This window comes from Amphiprion ocellaris, chromosome 6 (genome assembly GCF_022539595.1).
Source record: "Amphiprion ocellaris isolate individual 3 ecotype Okinawa chromosome 6, ASM2253959v1, whole genome shotgun sequence".
Lineage (NCBI taxonomy): Eukaryota > Metazoa > Chordata > Actinopteri > Pomacentridae > Amphiprion > Amphiprion ocellaris.
In genome coordinates, this window is record NC_072771.1 from 11,775,634 (window position 1) to 11,792,266 (window position 16,633).

Consider the following 16,633-nt stretch of genomic DNA (forward strand, 5'->3'; position numbering starts at 1 on the left):
GGCTGGGGTGAGAATGCTGAGAAATTTTTACTTTACAAATTACAGACATGGTGCATTCACTTGGGATTAAGATCACAGACATCCTCTGCAATTAATACAAATCACCATTTGTCCTGAGGCAATACTAATTCTGTGCGAATAGGGCTAACGCCACCACATGAGCTTCAAAACTGCAGTTTAGAACGCCTGTGAGTGACATCGTGAAGGGGTCCATTTCTAAATACAACCAAGGAGACGGACCCTCCTCAGAGTTTGGCATTTTTGCTGTTACCATTTCATTTTAATTAGAACTGGATGTGACCATACATTAGTGACACACTAAAACATTTTCTACTGTACTCTAAAGGGACCATAATTTCCTAAATGAACGCTATGTTACATTGGCGAAGACTGTTCACTTACATATTAGATTCACTTTTCAGACCTGGAGGATATATTTGCAAACTGCCCACTTACTGAATCCTTTTAGAACTGCTGCATGCAGTGTGCATATATACAGTCTATGGTGCATACATACAACCTAGTTCTTCGTCAGGAGATTGCATCTTAAACTTTGACCGTTTTGCTCATATGTTCATCAACCTGTAGAGCAAAATGAGCTCTCCTATGTCTCTGCACACAGGATTGTGGGCCTGAATTGGGAGAAAAGCATGCTGGTGTGCAAACTGCTTAATGCAACCAGATGCAGTAAGACATCCTGGTATTACTGGCAAACTGCCCTAAATGCCCTATGTATTGGGAGACACAATCTTTTTCTGTCGTGTCATAAAGTATGTTAGTATGGGTATCGGAACCATGCACCCGATGATTCAGCTGTGGTTTTGGTTGCCTAATTGCCTCTGGAGAACATTTTGGCTTGAAGTTTTTGGGTGTTTAGGTAAAGACAGGATTCAACAGAATTTGAAGTATTCACATTCAGTTTCTTTTGTAGTTGTTTTTTTAAAAAACTGATTTCCAAAATAAAGGACTTTTAAAAAGTGATTGTGAATACACTGATGTTAGCAAGTTTTGTGAGAACTGGTAAAACATATAAATACGGAACACACCCTCCAAAGTAACAACTTTGCAAAAAGCCGGTAGACAAATTCAGCTTTATTGACAAGAACAGTAGTGTTGATACAAGGCAGGAGCTAGGGGGAATCTCAAAACAGTGCATAACTCAGATACAAAAACTGTCAGAGTTGCTTTTCACTAGATTTGTAGCCTGGATAATCCCTTTAGTTGTTCCTTTTAAAGATGGGAGGAATAAAAAGTTTAGTTAAAAAAATGGAAAAGACTGAAGCCCCCCCGATGAGAGCCTGACATGTAGACAGTTTTTTTTAGTTGTTTTTTCCCTTTAAACTTACTTCATATACAGTACAAAACATGCACCCCATATTATTTCACAACTATCAGTCTTACAATGTACACCGATTGCACAAAATCAAATTTAAATCATAATAATAAAATCAAATAATACACATTGATACATCCGTCACAGACGCGACACGCAAGACATACTTGGCAATTCCTATTTCTCCGACACTGAAAAACACCTTTTCAAGCTACCATTAATTTATACACCAAAGAGAACTGTCCTCTGACTATGGGCTATTTTCAAAATAGCCTGAGGTAAGCTTTAGCACATGAGACATAGCTCAATTTCAAAGGCTAAAAATGTAAATAAAACATGATATAATGCCATAAATCCTTGAAGAGCAACAAATGACACACAAAAAAAATGTTCTTTAAAAACAGCCAATGTTGCAGATTCCAAATTTTGCTGTAAACAAACTTATCAACAGAGTGCCAAAATACTTTTGATTCCTTAGCTCAACAAATTTCTCTTCATCCAATGACTGACAGGTTCAACCATTAAGTAGTGCAACATAATTCCAACTAATGAAGTGATTACAATGACAGAAAAAAAAAGGCAAAAACCCAAAAGGCAGGACAGGGCAAAAGAAGACCGCTCAATGTTCCCTTTTCTGCTTCCGGCCAACGTCTACTTCGTCCAGCCCGGTGGCTGATCTGGACTGCTGCAGTTCTCGAAGCTGAGCGTGTGTGCGAGGCTGCTGCTTCTTGAGCTTCTGTAGGTGAATGTCAATGGGGTCGAGTTCGGGCTCAGAGGCAGGGATGGGCAGGTAGCCGCCATCCCTTGGCAGGCACATGCACCAGCCGGCGCCGGCCAGGTCCAGCTCGCTGTACTCAAACTCAGACTTCTTCAGCTTGAAGTCCACCATGTCGGCCGACTCGCTCATGTCCACCAGCAGGTTCCAGAAAACACAGCTCAGGATGATGCCCAGCAGCTGCAGGGAGACATGGAAGTCCTCAATATAAATACTCTCCTGTGTCATGTGTAATCATTACAGCTGTTTTCAATAATGATCAGTAACATATTTGTTCCATTAACTAATTAATTTTGATTTCAAGCAAAGTCACAAAATCATAAATGATTTATCACAAACTATTAATTTATTTTCTCTCACTGACTAATGCATTAACCAACTAATCCTTATAGCACAGGACTGATCAATGAGCACTCCTGACAAAAGAGAAAGTGCAGTGAAAAAGTATTCAATCTCTTTTTTAAAGATCTGACACACTAAACTGTCAGATCTTCAAACTAAATCTAACAAAAAACTAAAGTAACCTCAGTAAAGACAAAATACTAGTGGAGGGCAAGTCTGCAAAGTAGAGTTAGTAACACTGGTGCAGAGCTCTGACTGCTCTTCTGTACAACTTTGTCCTAGTTCTGAGCCCCAAAACCTGCCAGTGGGTTTCAAAGCCATTTTATCTTCTCAAAAATTGAAAAAATTACATAATTTATTAGACTCAGAATTTGCAAAGACAGAAAGAAATGAAGTAAGCAAACAAATTTTAATTTAGTCAAGAAAAGATTTGTGGACATTGTCATGTGCAGCACACAAGTTAAGGTTTACCAAAAAGTGTGTAGCAGAGAAAATGTTAAAGCTGAGTCGCTGGAGAAAGTTGCTGGAAATTTAAAGTTCTAAAAAATCAATTTAGGTTTTACCAACATTCTCAGAGTGTTAAAATCTTTTTTTCGTGACAGCATAGAAAAAGAAAATGATTTGACAGGCAGAAAAATGAATGTGAATTAGCCTTCAGAAACTTTCACTGGAAGTAGGGGTTTTCTGTTCTGATAAACGGCCTCAGTTCAGGAGAGGTGCATTTGGTTTAAAAGAAGGTTTCAAACAGAGTTCAGTTTCAGTGAGTCAGTGCTTTGAGTTTTCAATTACCTGTGGCAGCCCAATAGCGCAGCAGAGTGCAATGGTTATTCCAATGTTGTCACTCATCCAGAGGTTGACTGCATGGATGCAGCCTCGCACATGGATCAACTCATGCAGGGTTTCACGCTGATACACAGACCAGAGACAGAAAACAACAGGAAAGTTCCAATCTTAAACCCAAATTCAACAGCCACCATAAAAGAGAAAGCTGAGCCAGTAAGGTTCTAAAACTCCAAAGCTGCCACATACAGTGGGGATCGAAAGTTTGGGCACCCCAGGTATAAATTTGTATTAATGTGCATAAAGAAGCCAAGGAAAGATGGAAACATCTCCAAAAGGCATCAAATTACAGATGAGACATTCTTATAACATGTCAAAAAAAGTTAGATTTTATTTCCATCATTTACACTTTCAAAATAACAGAAAACACAATCATGGCGTCTGCAAAAGTTTGGGCATCCTGCAGAGTTTTAGCATGCACCGCCCCCTTTGGAAAGCTGAGACCTGACAGTGTCATGGATTGTTCACAATCATCGTCTGGAAAGACCAGGTGATGTCAATCTCAAAGGTTTTAAATGCCCAGATTCATCTGACCTTACCCCAACAATCAGCACCATGGGTTCTTCTAAGCAGTTGTCTAGAACACTGAAACTGAAAATAGTTGACGCTCACAAAGCAGGAGAAGGCTATAAGAAGATAGCAAAGCATTTTCAGATGCCAATATCCTCTGTTCGGAATGTAATTAAGAAATGGCAGTCATCAGGAACAGTGGAAGTTAAAGCAAGATCTGGAAGACCAAGAAAAATATCAGACAGAACAGCTCGGAGGATTGTGAGAAAAGCAAGTCAAAACCCACGTTTGACTGCACGATCCCTCCAGAAAGATCTGGCAGACACTGGAGTTGTGGTACACTATTCCACTATAAAGAGATACTTGTACAAATATGGTCTTCATGGAAGAGTCATCAGAAGAAAACCTCTTCTGTGTCCTCACCACAAAAATCAGCATTTGAAGTTTGCAAATGAACATATAGACAAGCCTGATGCACTTTGGAAACAAGTTCTGTGGACCGATGAGGTTAAAATAGAACTTTTTGGCCGCAATGAGCAAAGGTACGTTTGGAGAAGAAAGGGCACAGAATTTAATAAATAGAACCTCTGTCCAACTGTTAGGCATGGGGGTGGCTCAATCATGCTTTGGGGTTGTATTGCAGCCAGTGGCACAGGGAACATTTCACGAGTAGAAGGGAAAATGGATTCAATAAAATTTCAGCAAGTTTTGGACGCTAACTGTGATGCCATCTGTGAAAAAGCTGAAGTTAAAGAGAGGATGGCTTCTACAAATGGCCAATGATCCTAAACACACCTCAAAATCCACGGTGGATTAATTCAATTCAATTCAATTCAATTCAATTTTATTTATATAGCGCCAATTACAGTCAAATTGTCTCGAGACGCTTTACAGAACCCATATGCCTGACCCCCAGAGCAAGCCAAAAGGCGACAGTGGCAAGGAAAACACCCTTTTAACAGGGAAAAAAAACCTCGAGCAGAACCCGGCTCTAATGTGGGGGGACCCATCTGCCTGCTGGCCGGGCGGGTTGAGAGGGACAGAAGAAGTAGAGAGGTAGAGATAGAGGGGTAGAGGTAGAGATAGAGGGATACAGATAGAGGGGTAGAGATAGAGAGGTGGGGGGTGGGACACAAGGACCATAAAACACAGCCACACATCTGAAGCATCCAGCATCCAGCTCTGGGACCAGGGACACTCGGAGAAAGGACACAGAAAGAAACAGAGTGAATGTAATGCAATAATGGTATATATAGTAAATACATAGGTAGTTAGAGAAGGGCTCAGTGCATCCAGAGAGGTTCCCCAGCAGCCTAGGCCTATAGCAGCATAACTAGGGGCAAACTAAAGGGACGTCAAGAGGGGAAGTCAGTTGTGCAAATGAAAACACCAGCTCACCCCGTCAGGGTCACCCAGTCAGCCCTAACTATAAGCTTTGTCGAAAAGGAAGGTTTTAAGCCTGGTCTTAAAAGTAGAGAGGGTGTCCGCCTCCCGAACCCAAACTGGGAGCTGGTTCCACAGGAGAGGTGCCTGATAACTGAAGGCTCTGCCTCCCATTCTACTTTTAGAGATTCTAGGAACAACAAGTAAGCCTGCAGTCTGAGAGCGAAGAGTTCTGCTAGGGTAATATGGTACTATCAGATCTTTAAGATATGATGGAGATTGGTTGTTAAGAGCTTTATATGTCAGAAGAAGGATTTTGAATTCTATTCTAGATTTAACAGGGAGCCAATGAAGAGAAACCAATATAGGAGAAATATGATCTCTCTTGCTAACTCCCGTCAGTACTCTGGCTGCAGCGTTTTGGATCAGCTGTAGATGTTTCAGAGAGCTATTGGGACAACCTGATAATAAGGAATTACAGTAGTCAAGCCTAGAAGTAACAAATGCATGGACTAGTTTTTCTGCATCACTCTGAGACAGGATGTTCCTGATTTTCACAATATTTCTCAGGTGGAAAAAGGAAGTCCTACAGATTTGTTTTATGTGCGAGTTAAAGGACATGTCCTGGTCAAAGATAACACCGGGGTTCCTCACAGTAGTACTGGAGGCCAATGTAATGCCATCCAGAGTAACTATATGCTTTGAAAGCAATTCTCTAAGATGTTTGGGGCCAAATACAATGACTTCAGTCTTGTCTGAATTTAGTAGTAAGAAATTATAGGTCATCCAGGTCTTTATGTCCTTAAGACAATCTTGCAGTCTAGCTAGCTGATTAGTTTCATTTGGCTTCATAGATAAATACAATTGAGTGTCGTCAGCATAACAATGGAAATTAATACAGTGCTTCCTAATAATGTTGCCTAGGGGAAGCATGTATAATGTGAACAGTATTGGTCCTAAAACAGAACCCTGAGGAACTCCATGATTAACCCTAGTATGCTCAGAAGAGTCATTGTTGACATGCACAAACTGGAACCTGTCTGATAAGTAGGATTTAAACCAGTCCAGTGCTGACCCTTTAATGCCAATAGAATGTTCTAGTCGCTGTAATAAAAGTTTGTGGTCGATTGTATCGAATGCTGCACTAAGGTCCAATAAAATAAGTATAGAGACCAGTCCATTATCTGACGCTATGAGAAGGTCATTAGTAACTTTCACCAGAGCTGTTTCTGTGCTATGATGCACTCTGAAGCCTGACTGAAACTCTTCAAACAGGCTATTCCTTTGTAAATGTTCATATAATTGATTTGCAACTGTTCTTTCCAGAATTTTAGAGAGAAATGGGAGGTTGGAAATTGGTCTATAGTTGGCTAAAACATCTGGATCTAGAGTGGGCTTTTTAAGTAAAGGTTTGATTACAGCAACCTTAAAAGCCTGTGGTACATAACCTGTTACTAGAGAGAGATTAATCAGATCTAACATTGAGGAATTAATTAAAGGTAAAGCCTCCTTGAACAGTCTAGTTGGGATAGGATCTAAAAGACATGTTGATGGTTTGGATGTAGAAACTATTGAAATGAGTTCAGAGAGATGTATGGGGGTGAAAAATTCTAAATATCCATCTGGTCTTACAGCCAATTCTAAAGTATCTGTACTCGATGATACATCTGTGACATTTGCAGGAAGGGCCAGATTAATTTTTTCTCTAATCGTAATAATTTTATTTGTAAAGAAGCTCATGAAGTTGTTACTGCTCAAAGCTAAAGGAATACAAGTTTCAACAGAGCTCTGACTCTTTGTCAGCCTGGCTACAGTGCTGAAGAGAAACCTGGGGTTGTTCTTGTTTTCCTCTATTAAAGATGAATAATATGTTGTCCTGGCATTACGAAGAGCTTTTTTATAAATTACTAGACTTTTTTTCCAAGCTACATAAACTTCCTCTAAATTAGTGGAGTACCACTTCCTTTCCAGCTTTCGGGACGCCTGCTTTAAAGTCCGCAGCTGGGAATTATACCAAGGAGCAGGTCCTCTCTGAGATAGAACTTTCTTTTTTACAGGTGCAACACTATCAAGTGTTGTACGCAGTGAGGCTGCAGCATTATTAACAATATAATCCACTTCTGTGGGGGTAAAATTATAATATTTCCCTTCCATTATATCAGTAAGTGGTGCTGGACTAAATAGAGAGGGTATTATTTCCTTAAATTTAGTCACCGAATTGTGAGACAGACATCTACTGTAATGATATTTATTCTTAACTCCTATACAATCTATTGTTGTAAATTGAAATGTTATCATAAAATGGTCAGAAAGAAGAGGGTTCCGGGGAAATACTGTTAACTGTTTGATTTCTATGCCATAAGTCAGAACGAGGTCAAGGGTATGATTAAAACTATGAGTTGGTTTATTTACATGTTGAGAAAACCCAATTGAGTCTAATATTGAATTAAAAGCAGTCGTAAGGCTGTCACTGTCCACGTCAACATGAATGTTGAAGTCACCCACAATAATGACTTTATCTGAGCTGAGCACTAAATCAGATAAAAAGTCTGAGAATTGAGATAAAAACTCAGAGTAAGGAGCAGGAGGACGATATACAACAACAAATAAAACTGGTTTCTGAGCTTTTAAATCTGGATGAGAGAGACTGAGAGTAAGATTTTCAAATGAACTGTAACTAGGTTTAGGTCTCTGGTTCATTTTTAAGCTAGAGAGGTAAATTGCTGCCACTCCTCCTCCTCGGCCCGTGATTCTAGGAACATGACAGTTAGTATGACTAGTAGGAGTTGATTCATTTAGACTAACATATTCTTCCTGCTGCAACCAGGTTTCAGTCAAACAGAACAAATCAATCTGGTTATCAGTTATCAAATCATTTACTAACAGAGATTTAGACGAGAGAGATCTAATATTTAACAGACCACATTTAATTGTCCTGTTTCTTCGCTCAGTTGAAATAGTGGTATTAATTTTAATTAGATTTTTATGGTTACTATGTCTTTTGTTTAGTTTTGATTTGCTTAATTTATTGAATTTTGGTGGTCGGGGGACAGACACAGTCTCAATAAAGCTAAGTGATTTACTGGAGGGTGACAGCTGAGAGGAAACTGTGGTTGTGAGGTGTGGAAGACTACAACTCTGCATCCTGGTCTGAACTCTGGGTTGTCATGCTTTAGGAGTTCTAATAAAATCAGCCATATTTCTAGAAATGAGAGCTGCACCAGCCAACGTGGGATGGATGCCGTCTCTCCTAATCAGACCAGGTTTTCCCCAGAAAGAGCTCCAATTGTCTATAAAGCCAACGTCGTTTGCAGTACACCACGTAGACGACCAGCGGCGAAACGATGCCATACGGCTAAACATATCATCGCTTGTCAGATCAGGCAGGGGTCCAGAGAAAACTACGGAGTCCGACATGGTTTTGGCAAAGTTACACACCGATGCCACACTAACTTTGGTGACCTCCTTGATTACATCAAGAGGCGTAAACTGAAGGTTTTGCCATGGCCTTCACAATCTCCTGACCTCAACATCATCGAAAATCTATGGATAGACCTTAAAAGAGCAGTGCGTGACAGACAGCCCAGAAATCTCAAAGAACTAGAAGACTTTTGTAAGGAAGAATGGGCGAAGATACCTCAAACAAGAATTGAAAGACTCTTAGCTGGCTACAAAAAGCGTTTACAAGCTGTGATACTTGCCAAAGGGGGCAGTACAAGGTATTAACTCTGCAGGGTGCCCAAACTTTTGCAGACGCCATTATTGTGTTTTCTGTTATTTTGAAAGTGTAAATGATGGAAATAAAATCTAACTTTTTTGACATGTTATAAGAATGTCTCATCTGTAATTTGATGCCTTTTGGAGATTTTTCCATCTTTCCTTGGCTTCTTTATGCACATTAATACAAGTTTTTACCTGGGGTGCCCAAACTTTCGATCCCCACTGTATAGTAGAGGGCATTTCAGCTGTGGCTGTTGGTTGCTTATTTTCAGTCAGTCACTAGATGCTGAGTGACAGAAAAATTCCAGATGAGTATATGATGATTGACAGCCAGCAGCAACACAGCAGCTATTAATATTTGAATATGAAAACTTCCACTAAACTTGACAAGAGAATCAGAACTTCAGCATAATGGCAAAACTGGATTGTCATGAACAGCTTATTTTGCTGAAAAACCTAAATGTTCATTTACAGCTATGACATACTGGCTAAACTAAAAACATCAAATGGATACACTTGACAATTCTGTTTACATCTTATACAGTGGCATGAAAAAGTATCTGAACCCTTTGGAATTTTTCACATTTCTGCATATAATCACTATCAAATGTGATCTGATCTTTGTCAAAATCACACAAATGAAAAAAACAGTGTCTGCTTTAACTAAAACCACCCAAACATTTATAAGTTTTCATATTTTTAATGAGGATAACATGCAAACAATGACAGACGGGGGAGGAATAAGTAGCTGAACCTTCACATTTAATATCTGGTTGCCCCCCCCCCTTTGGCAGCAATAACTTCAACCAGACGTTTCCTGTAGTTGCAGAGCAGTCTGACACATCGATCAGGATCAATCTTGGACCATTCCTCTTTACAAAACTGCTGCAGTTCGGTCAGATTCCTGGGATGTCTAGCATGAATCGCTCTCTTGAGGTCATGCCACAGCATCTCAATGGGGTTCAAGCCAGGACTTTGACTTGGCCACTCCAGAACGTGTATTTTGTTCTTCTGAAACCATTCTGAAGTTGATTTACTTCTGTGTTTTGGGTCATTGTCCTGTTGCAGAATCCATCCTCTTTTTAGCTTCAACTGTCTGACGGACGGCCTCAGCTTTTCCTGCAAAACATCCTGATAAACTTTTGAATTCATTTTTCTATTAATGATTGCAAGTTGTCCAGGCCCTGAGGCAGCAAAACAGCCCCAAACCATGATGCTCCCTCCACCATGCTTCACGGTGGGGATGAGGTGTTGATGTTGGTGAGCTGTTCTATTTTTCCTCCATACATGACGTTGTCTGTTCCTCCCAAACAATTCAACTTTCGTTTCATCAGTCCACAAAATATTTTGCCAGAAGTTCTGTGGAGTGTCCAAGTGCCTTTCTGCGAACATTAAACATGCAGCAATATTTTTTTTTAGACAGCAGTGGCTTCCTCCGTGGAGTCCTCCCATGAACACCATTCTTGGCCAGTGTTTTACATATTGTCGATGTATGCACAGAGATATTGGACTGTGCCAGTGATTTCTGTAAGTCTTCAGCAGACACTCTAGGGTTCTTCTTTACCTCTCTGAGCAATCTGCGCTGAACTCTTGTCATTTTTGGGGGACGGCCACTCCTTGGGGGAGAAGCAATAGTGTCAAACTCTCTCCATTTGTAGAGAATTTCTCTAACTGTGGATTGATGAACATCCAGACTTTTAGAGATGGTTTTGTAACCTTTCCCAGCTTTATACAAATCAACAATTCTTGATCGCAGGTCTTCAGAGAGCTCTTTTGAGCGAGCCATGGTGCCCATCAGACAATGCTTCTCATCAAGACACAAGTCTTACCAGGTGTGTGTTTTATAGTGGGCAGGGCAGCTTTAAGCCACTCCTCAGTGATTGGACACACCCCTGACTTAAATTATTTGGTAAAAATTGGTATTAATTGCTCTCAAAGTCTCCTTAGGCAGAAGGTTCAGTTACTTATTCCTCCCCTTTCTGTCATTGTTTGCATGTTATCCTCATTAAAATTATGAAAACCTACAAATGTTTGGGTGGTTTTAGTTAAAGCAGACACTGTTTTTTCATTTGTGTGATTTTGACAAAGATCAGATCACATTTGATGGTGATTTTATGCAGAAATGTGAGAAATTCCAAAGGGTTCAGATACCTTTTCATGCCACTGTATTTAGCACAGCACAAATAATTCACAATGGAAAAACATTTTTTAGACAATATATTTAATACTTTTTAATAAAAACTTTTGTATTTCATTAATTAGGCCTCACTATTTATGAGATTCAGGATTTCATGATTCCAAGATAATGTATACCAGACTTAGTGAGCTGGAGGTGGAAGCATTACTTCCAGATTTTGGGGAATATTTACTTTAAACTGTGTGCTATAGTCCAGAGGTTTTCAGAGAGTAAGGGGGGTTTATTTTACTACTCCCTGTAGTCCCTTTTACATTCTACATGTTTCTACATGTAAACTACTGTCAAAAGTTTGGGGTCACCCAGACAATTTCATGTTTTCCATGAAATTTCACACTTTTATTCGTGTGCTAACATAATTGCACAAGGGTTTTCTAATCATCAATTAGCCTTTCAACACCATTAGCTAACACAATGTAGCATTAGAACACAGAAGTGATGGTTGCTGGAAATGTTCCTCTGTGCCCCTATGTAGACATTCCATTAAAAATCAGTCGTTTCCAGCTAAAATAGTCATTTACCACATTAACCATGTCTACACTGGATTTATCATTCATTTAATGCTATCTTCATTGAAAAACTGCTGTTCTTTAAAATTATAGACATTAAGTTAAGGTGTGGCTAAAAGCAAACCAGAGCTGTACTAATTTTTAAAGTGTTGTAGTGTAAGTAGCTAATTTGGATTGATTTGTAAGATTTTACTTTATCTTTTCCTTCTTGCTTTTGTTTTATAGATTTGTGAGGATTTTTAACTTAATTCTGTAAGTTATGGTTGTATTTGTTTAGGTTTTTTGTATATTGTACTTTTAAAGGATTGTGATCTTGTATGTTTTGGTTGTTTTAAAAGCCCAACTAGGGACAGGAGTTGAGAATTAGTTGTAGCTAAAACTCTACATGCAACACATCGGATTCATGAACTGTATTGAAGCTATGTTAACTGCATTGTCCCTATTAAATAAAAACAATTAAAATTTCTAAGTGACCCCAAACTTTTCAACAGTAGGTATATATCTTTGATGCATGTAAATTGTAACGGTTGATGTACAGTATCTCTGTTCTGCTTTGTTGTTTTCATTTTGTTTTTCCAATTTGTATCCTCCTGTATATTCATTTTCAATTAAAAAAAAGGCTTCAGCTGAGGTAGATTTGACAGTAGGACACTTTTTCCACTGTTTTCAAACAGATTTTTAGCCACACACCTGTCCAGATGCATAGCTGCAGTAAGTGAGTGAAGAGTATAGACCTACAGGTAATGTATTATTCAGTGCCAAAGGCAGTGGATTTTGGGGTGCACAAATGTATGCCGGCTGTCAAAATCTGCCAGCTGGCACGTCACACACTGTCAGTGAGACGTCTCTGACGAAGGTGAGAGCTCTCGCCGAAACTGTCAAGGTAATCAACATTTATCTATTTAGCTTATGTCTGAACAAAAGAACTCAAAACTACTGCACAAATGCAACCAGTGTAAAATGTTAGTTTGGAGCCCTGCTCCATATAATAAGATTTTCCATAATTGGTATTGGTGTAACACATCCCACAAATATTTGTTAATGTTTTACTTCTGTTTCTCTTGAACACGAATTCTACCAATAAAAATTGTCCAAAATTGTTATATGTCTAGAGCGTTTGTTCATTTTTACAAGAACAACTGTCATCTTATAATCACTTATCATGGTCTTACTTCTGGGAGTTGGGAGTTTAATATGGCAAGAATCTCTTTTTTATTTTATTTTATTGTATTTACAGCAGTATTCAGTATCTATTAGTGCGTGTACTGTGTGTTATGCATGTGTACGTTTGTGCACGGATACCAAATCGCACTACCTAAAAAATAGAGAGGGCGGCGGGAATTGATGGGACTCAGAAACACCCCCACAATTTAATCAATTGTTCCTTGTATCATTTGCGATGGGTAAGCCATAGCGGTGGATTTGTAGTAGGATCACAATTATGTGATCGTCAGCAGGCAGCTGACGTAGTGTTCACTCGTCATAGTTACAGTGACGGTGTGCCGCTATCTCACAATGATACAGAAATCTTGAACAAATCTGTGGATCCAGACTATAAGCCGCATCACTGCCAAAATCTAATCAGTTGGTCCTTGTGTCATTTGTGACCTTCTAGGGCTGGGCGATATGGCCTAAAAAAAAAATCTCAGATTTTTTCCACAAAAAATCCCGATTCACGATTTATCCATTTATTTTTATTTTTTTTACCCCCTACCTAATCTCCACATGCCGGAGTCCAGTCTACTTTATGCAAATGAGCTGTAGCCCTCTCTGGGTAAACACACTGGATTGTAGCTGGAAATGCGCCGCATGTGGCATGCTGGTCCGGTTGCAGTGCGTTTCCCACTGCGATCTGGTGTGTTTACCCGGAGAGGGCTGCAGCTCATTTGCATAAAGTAGACTGACTTCTAATTTATGCAAATTGGATGCGGTGTGCAGAGATTCCACGCATCGTGAAACTGTCCTCAAACTTCTAAACTAGGCGTCGGTGACATAAAACCAGGACAGATTCAGCTGCTGCACAGATTATTTCTCGCCATAAATGCTTTCAGAAATACTTTTCGCTGATGTGTTTTTTGAAATAAAAGGGAAAATTTGCGGCCAAGCCGCTGTGTTTATCCGACTTGTCTGCCGGACTGTCCAGCTGAAAGCTCTGTCACGTCACCACATAGCGGCCTGCTGTTGCTCAGCGCTGTCATGTGACAATGTTGTGGTCCGGTAGTGACCGCCCGCTGTCCATGCAATTTTCAGATGTGGTGCGTTGCCGTGCGGGAAAATCGCATCTATTGCACATGCGCCTTTAGATCTGCACTGCTCGCCACCATGGGGGCGCGCACTCTGAACTACGGGAGCCCAGTAGGCAGGCGTTGGTGGCGGATGTTGATGAGAAAATCAATTTTCATTAAAACAAATCGACATTAAGTACAAAGTTGAATTAATCGATAAAATCGATTTATCGCCCAGCCCTATGATCTTCTCTGAAAATTTCATCCAAATCCGTTAGTCCGTTTTTGAGTAATGTTGCGAACAGACAGACAGACAAACAAACGGACAAACGTACGCCGATCGTCACATAAAAAAAGTACAATAGGAGCATCACTTATGTTGTAAGCTCAGGCATTATCCACTCATCGGGTATGACATGCTACCAAATAAAGGGTTTTCAAGAATATTTTATTAGAATTTGTTAAGTCACACATGCAAAATCTAGTTGCCAAAAATATTATTGTTGCTCTTACCTCTTGATCCAGAGTCTTGTAACCACATAGGGTGTTGATGACCTCTCCCACCTGTGTAGGGAGTCACAATTTAGAGTGTCAGAGACAAGTGTTTAACTGAGCCAAGATGACCAGAGACTGCACCATGGAGACATATCTGAGAGCACAGCACCTCACAAGGGGGTGGACCTGTCCCCTGCCAGCTAAAGCATAAACTTAAACCTCGGGAAAAACATTGCTGCAATGACAGATACAAAGTGATGACAGCAAAAATCTAGCCAATGTTCAGCCTTTCTAATTAACTCCTCTCTCTCTGGAGTGTGTGGTTGTCTGAAAGAGTGAGTACTGGATGATTCTGTCATTAATTTCTAGTGCACAGCTCCACTGCTTCCAGAGACCGCATCAATGAGTCAAGGAACAGCAATGATACTTGGTATGTGGAGGATAGAGGGGGGCACAGTGGACCAAAATTTCATTTAAAGACAGAAAGCTCCCAAAGGCCATATACCTTCAATTACAGCTTTGCTGTATAGACAAGTGTCTCTTCTTGCTTTGATAAGGCACAAGACATCACTAATGCAGTGGATAGTTTCTGGATCTAAGCCATATATCAGCAGGAACAAACACGGCTGTGAGGAGCAGGCACAGGTACAATCACTAATACTGACCACATGGTATCAGTATCTGGTAATTATTTTGTTAAAGGGGTTCCTTCGAATTGTGTCCACATCTTAGCATGGAAATTAGTAGGGTTGGACCCGAATATCCGAATATCCGGTCCCGACGGTGGTATCCGGATATTCATTTTGAGATCCGAATCATCTATTCAAATCATCTATGAAATGGTTTGATAAAAATTTCAGACTTTCAAGCATAATTAAAAAGCTCTGGTTCTGCTCTTTCTTTCTTGTAATATGATAATATATAAACATATCATTGCATCAACATGTTACAGTTTTTCTCAACTGATAAGACACTAAATTCCATTCTCTGCACACAGCCACCAACTGACTGCACACATTTCTCAAAAACAGGACACTGCTGTCCAAAATTTGGACACTATTCATGGTTTGCACACAGTCTCCAAAACTCTTGCACTCTTTTTGCAAAAGACTGAACACATTTTTCGCTCATTTTAACACACTTTTTCACTCATAGCACACATTTTTCAAAAAGTGAACACTAGGAAGCAGAATTGGGACACTGCTGTCACAACTAAGACACAACAGGTCAAAACTGAAAACACTTTCGCCAATGAACAGCACACTATAAAACCTGCTGGGAAACAGCATTAGCTGTTCAGAATGAAATCTGTTGTTGAGGTCAGTAGATGGTAAGGATGGTGTATAAAGTAAATGTTTTCAAGTTTACAGTGGTTTACTTTACATGTATATAAATGTTGTTTGTCACTTCAGCGACATGTCTATACTGGAACAATGGAAGCAGTCAGAAATGTTTTGAGAATACTGTAAAAAATCTAATGTATAATTCTGCTTCACAAGTGCTATTAAAATTACAGAAAGTGTACATGACTGACTTTTTCTGTGTTTTGTGTGCGTTTGGTCCAGAGAGTTTTTCAGTTGGATTCTGATGATACACATGAATACATCTGTGACAATGTTAGTTTTCATAGAGGACTACTGATTCAGGAATGGTTCAGTATGAACCCTCAAGTTATTGTGGTTTTTCTGCCACCATATTCTCCCTTTCTGAATCCTATAGAAGAATTCTTCTCTACATGGAGGTGGAAGGTATATGAGGGGCAGCCATACTTTGGGAAAATCTCTATCAATCAGTGGTCTTGGCATGTGGGGATGTTTCTGTTGATGCATGTCAGGGCTGGATCAGACACACTAGGTCCTTCTTTCCACGTTGCCTGGCCAGAGAAAACAGCTTGTGATGTTGATGAGGTCCTGTGGCCTGAACAGGCTGAAAGAACTGATGCAGACGTGGTGTAAATATTTACATACTGTACTGTGTACAATACAGTGCTGTATTTTTTGTCTAGGAATATTTTTATTATGAAATGTACAGTCAGGCACTGCAATGGCCCTCTGATTTATTTATAGGATGCATTTGTGTTTAAGTTGTCATTTTTGAGGACTGTATCTTTTTTTACACTTCATGTGAAAACACAGTGAGAGAAGAGTGTTTTGTATTTAGCAGTGCAGTGTCCTAGTTTTGCTTCGTGTGTCTTAAAGTTCCGATTTTGACAATAAAGTGCGCTTCTGACACAAGTGTGCAATGCTTTGTGAATTGTGTTCAAATAAAAAAAATAGTGTGCAGTGTGTTGGGAAATGTGTGCTATTT

The 16,633-nt window shown here is 39.7% G+C and overlaps 1 protein-coding gene across 1 annotated transcript in view; it reads right to left on the minus strand.

Moving 5' to 3' along the window:
- Positions 1 to 1,072: 1,072 nt before the first annotated feature.
- zgc:110329 (uncharacterized protein LOC550500 homolog) overlaps positions 1,073 to 16,633 on the minus strand; it is a 34,956-nt gene continuing 19,395 nt past the window's right edge. The window contains exons 6-8 of the mRNA XM_055011627.1: positions 14,345 to 14,395; positions 3,240 to 3,356; positions 1,073 to 2,288 (exon numbers count right to left, since the gene is read on the minus strand). Coding sequence (XP_054867602.1) covers positions 1,953 to 2,288; positions 3,240 to 3,356; positions 14,345 to 14,395 — 504 coding nt within the window. The 3' untranslated portion in view covers positions 1,073 to 1,952. The remainder of the gene's footprint in view (positions 2,289 to 3,239; positions 3,357 to 14,344; positions 14,396 to 16,633) is intronic.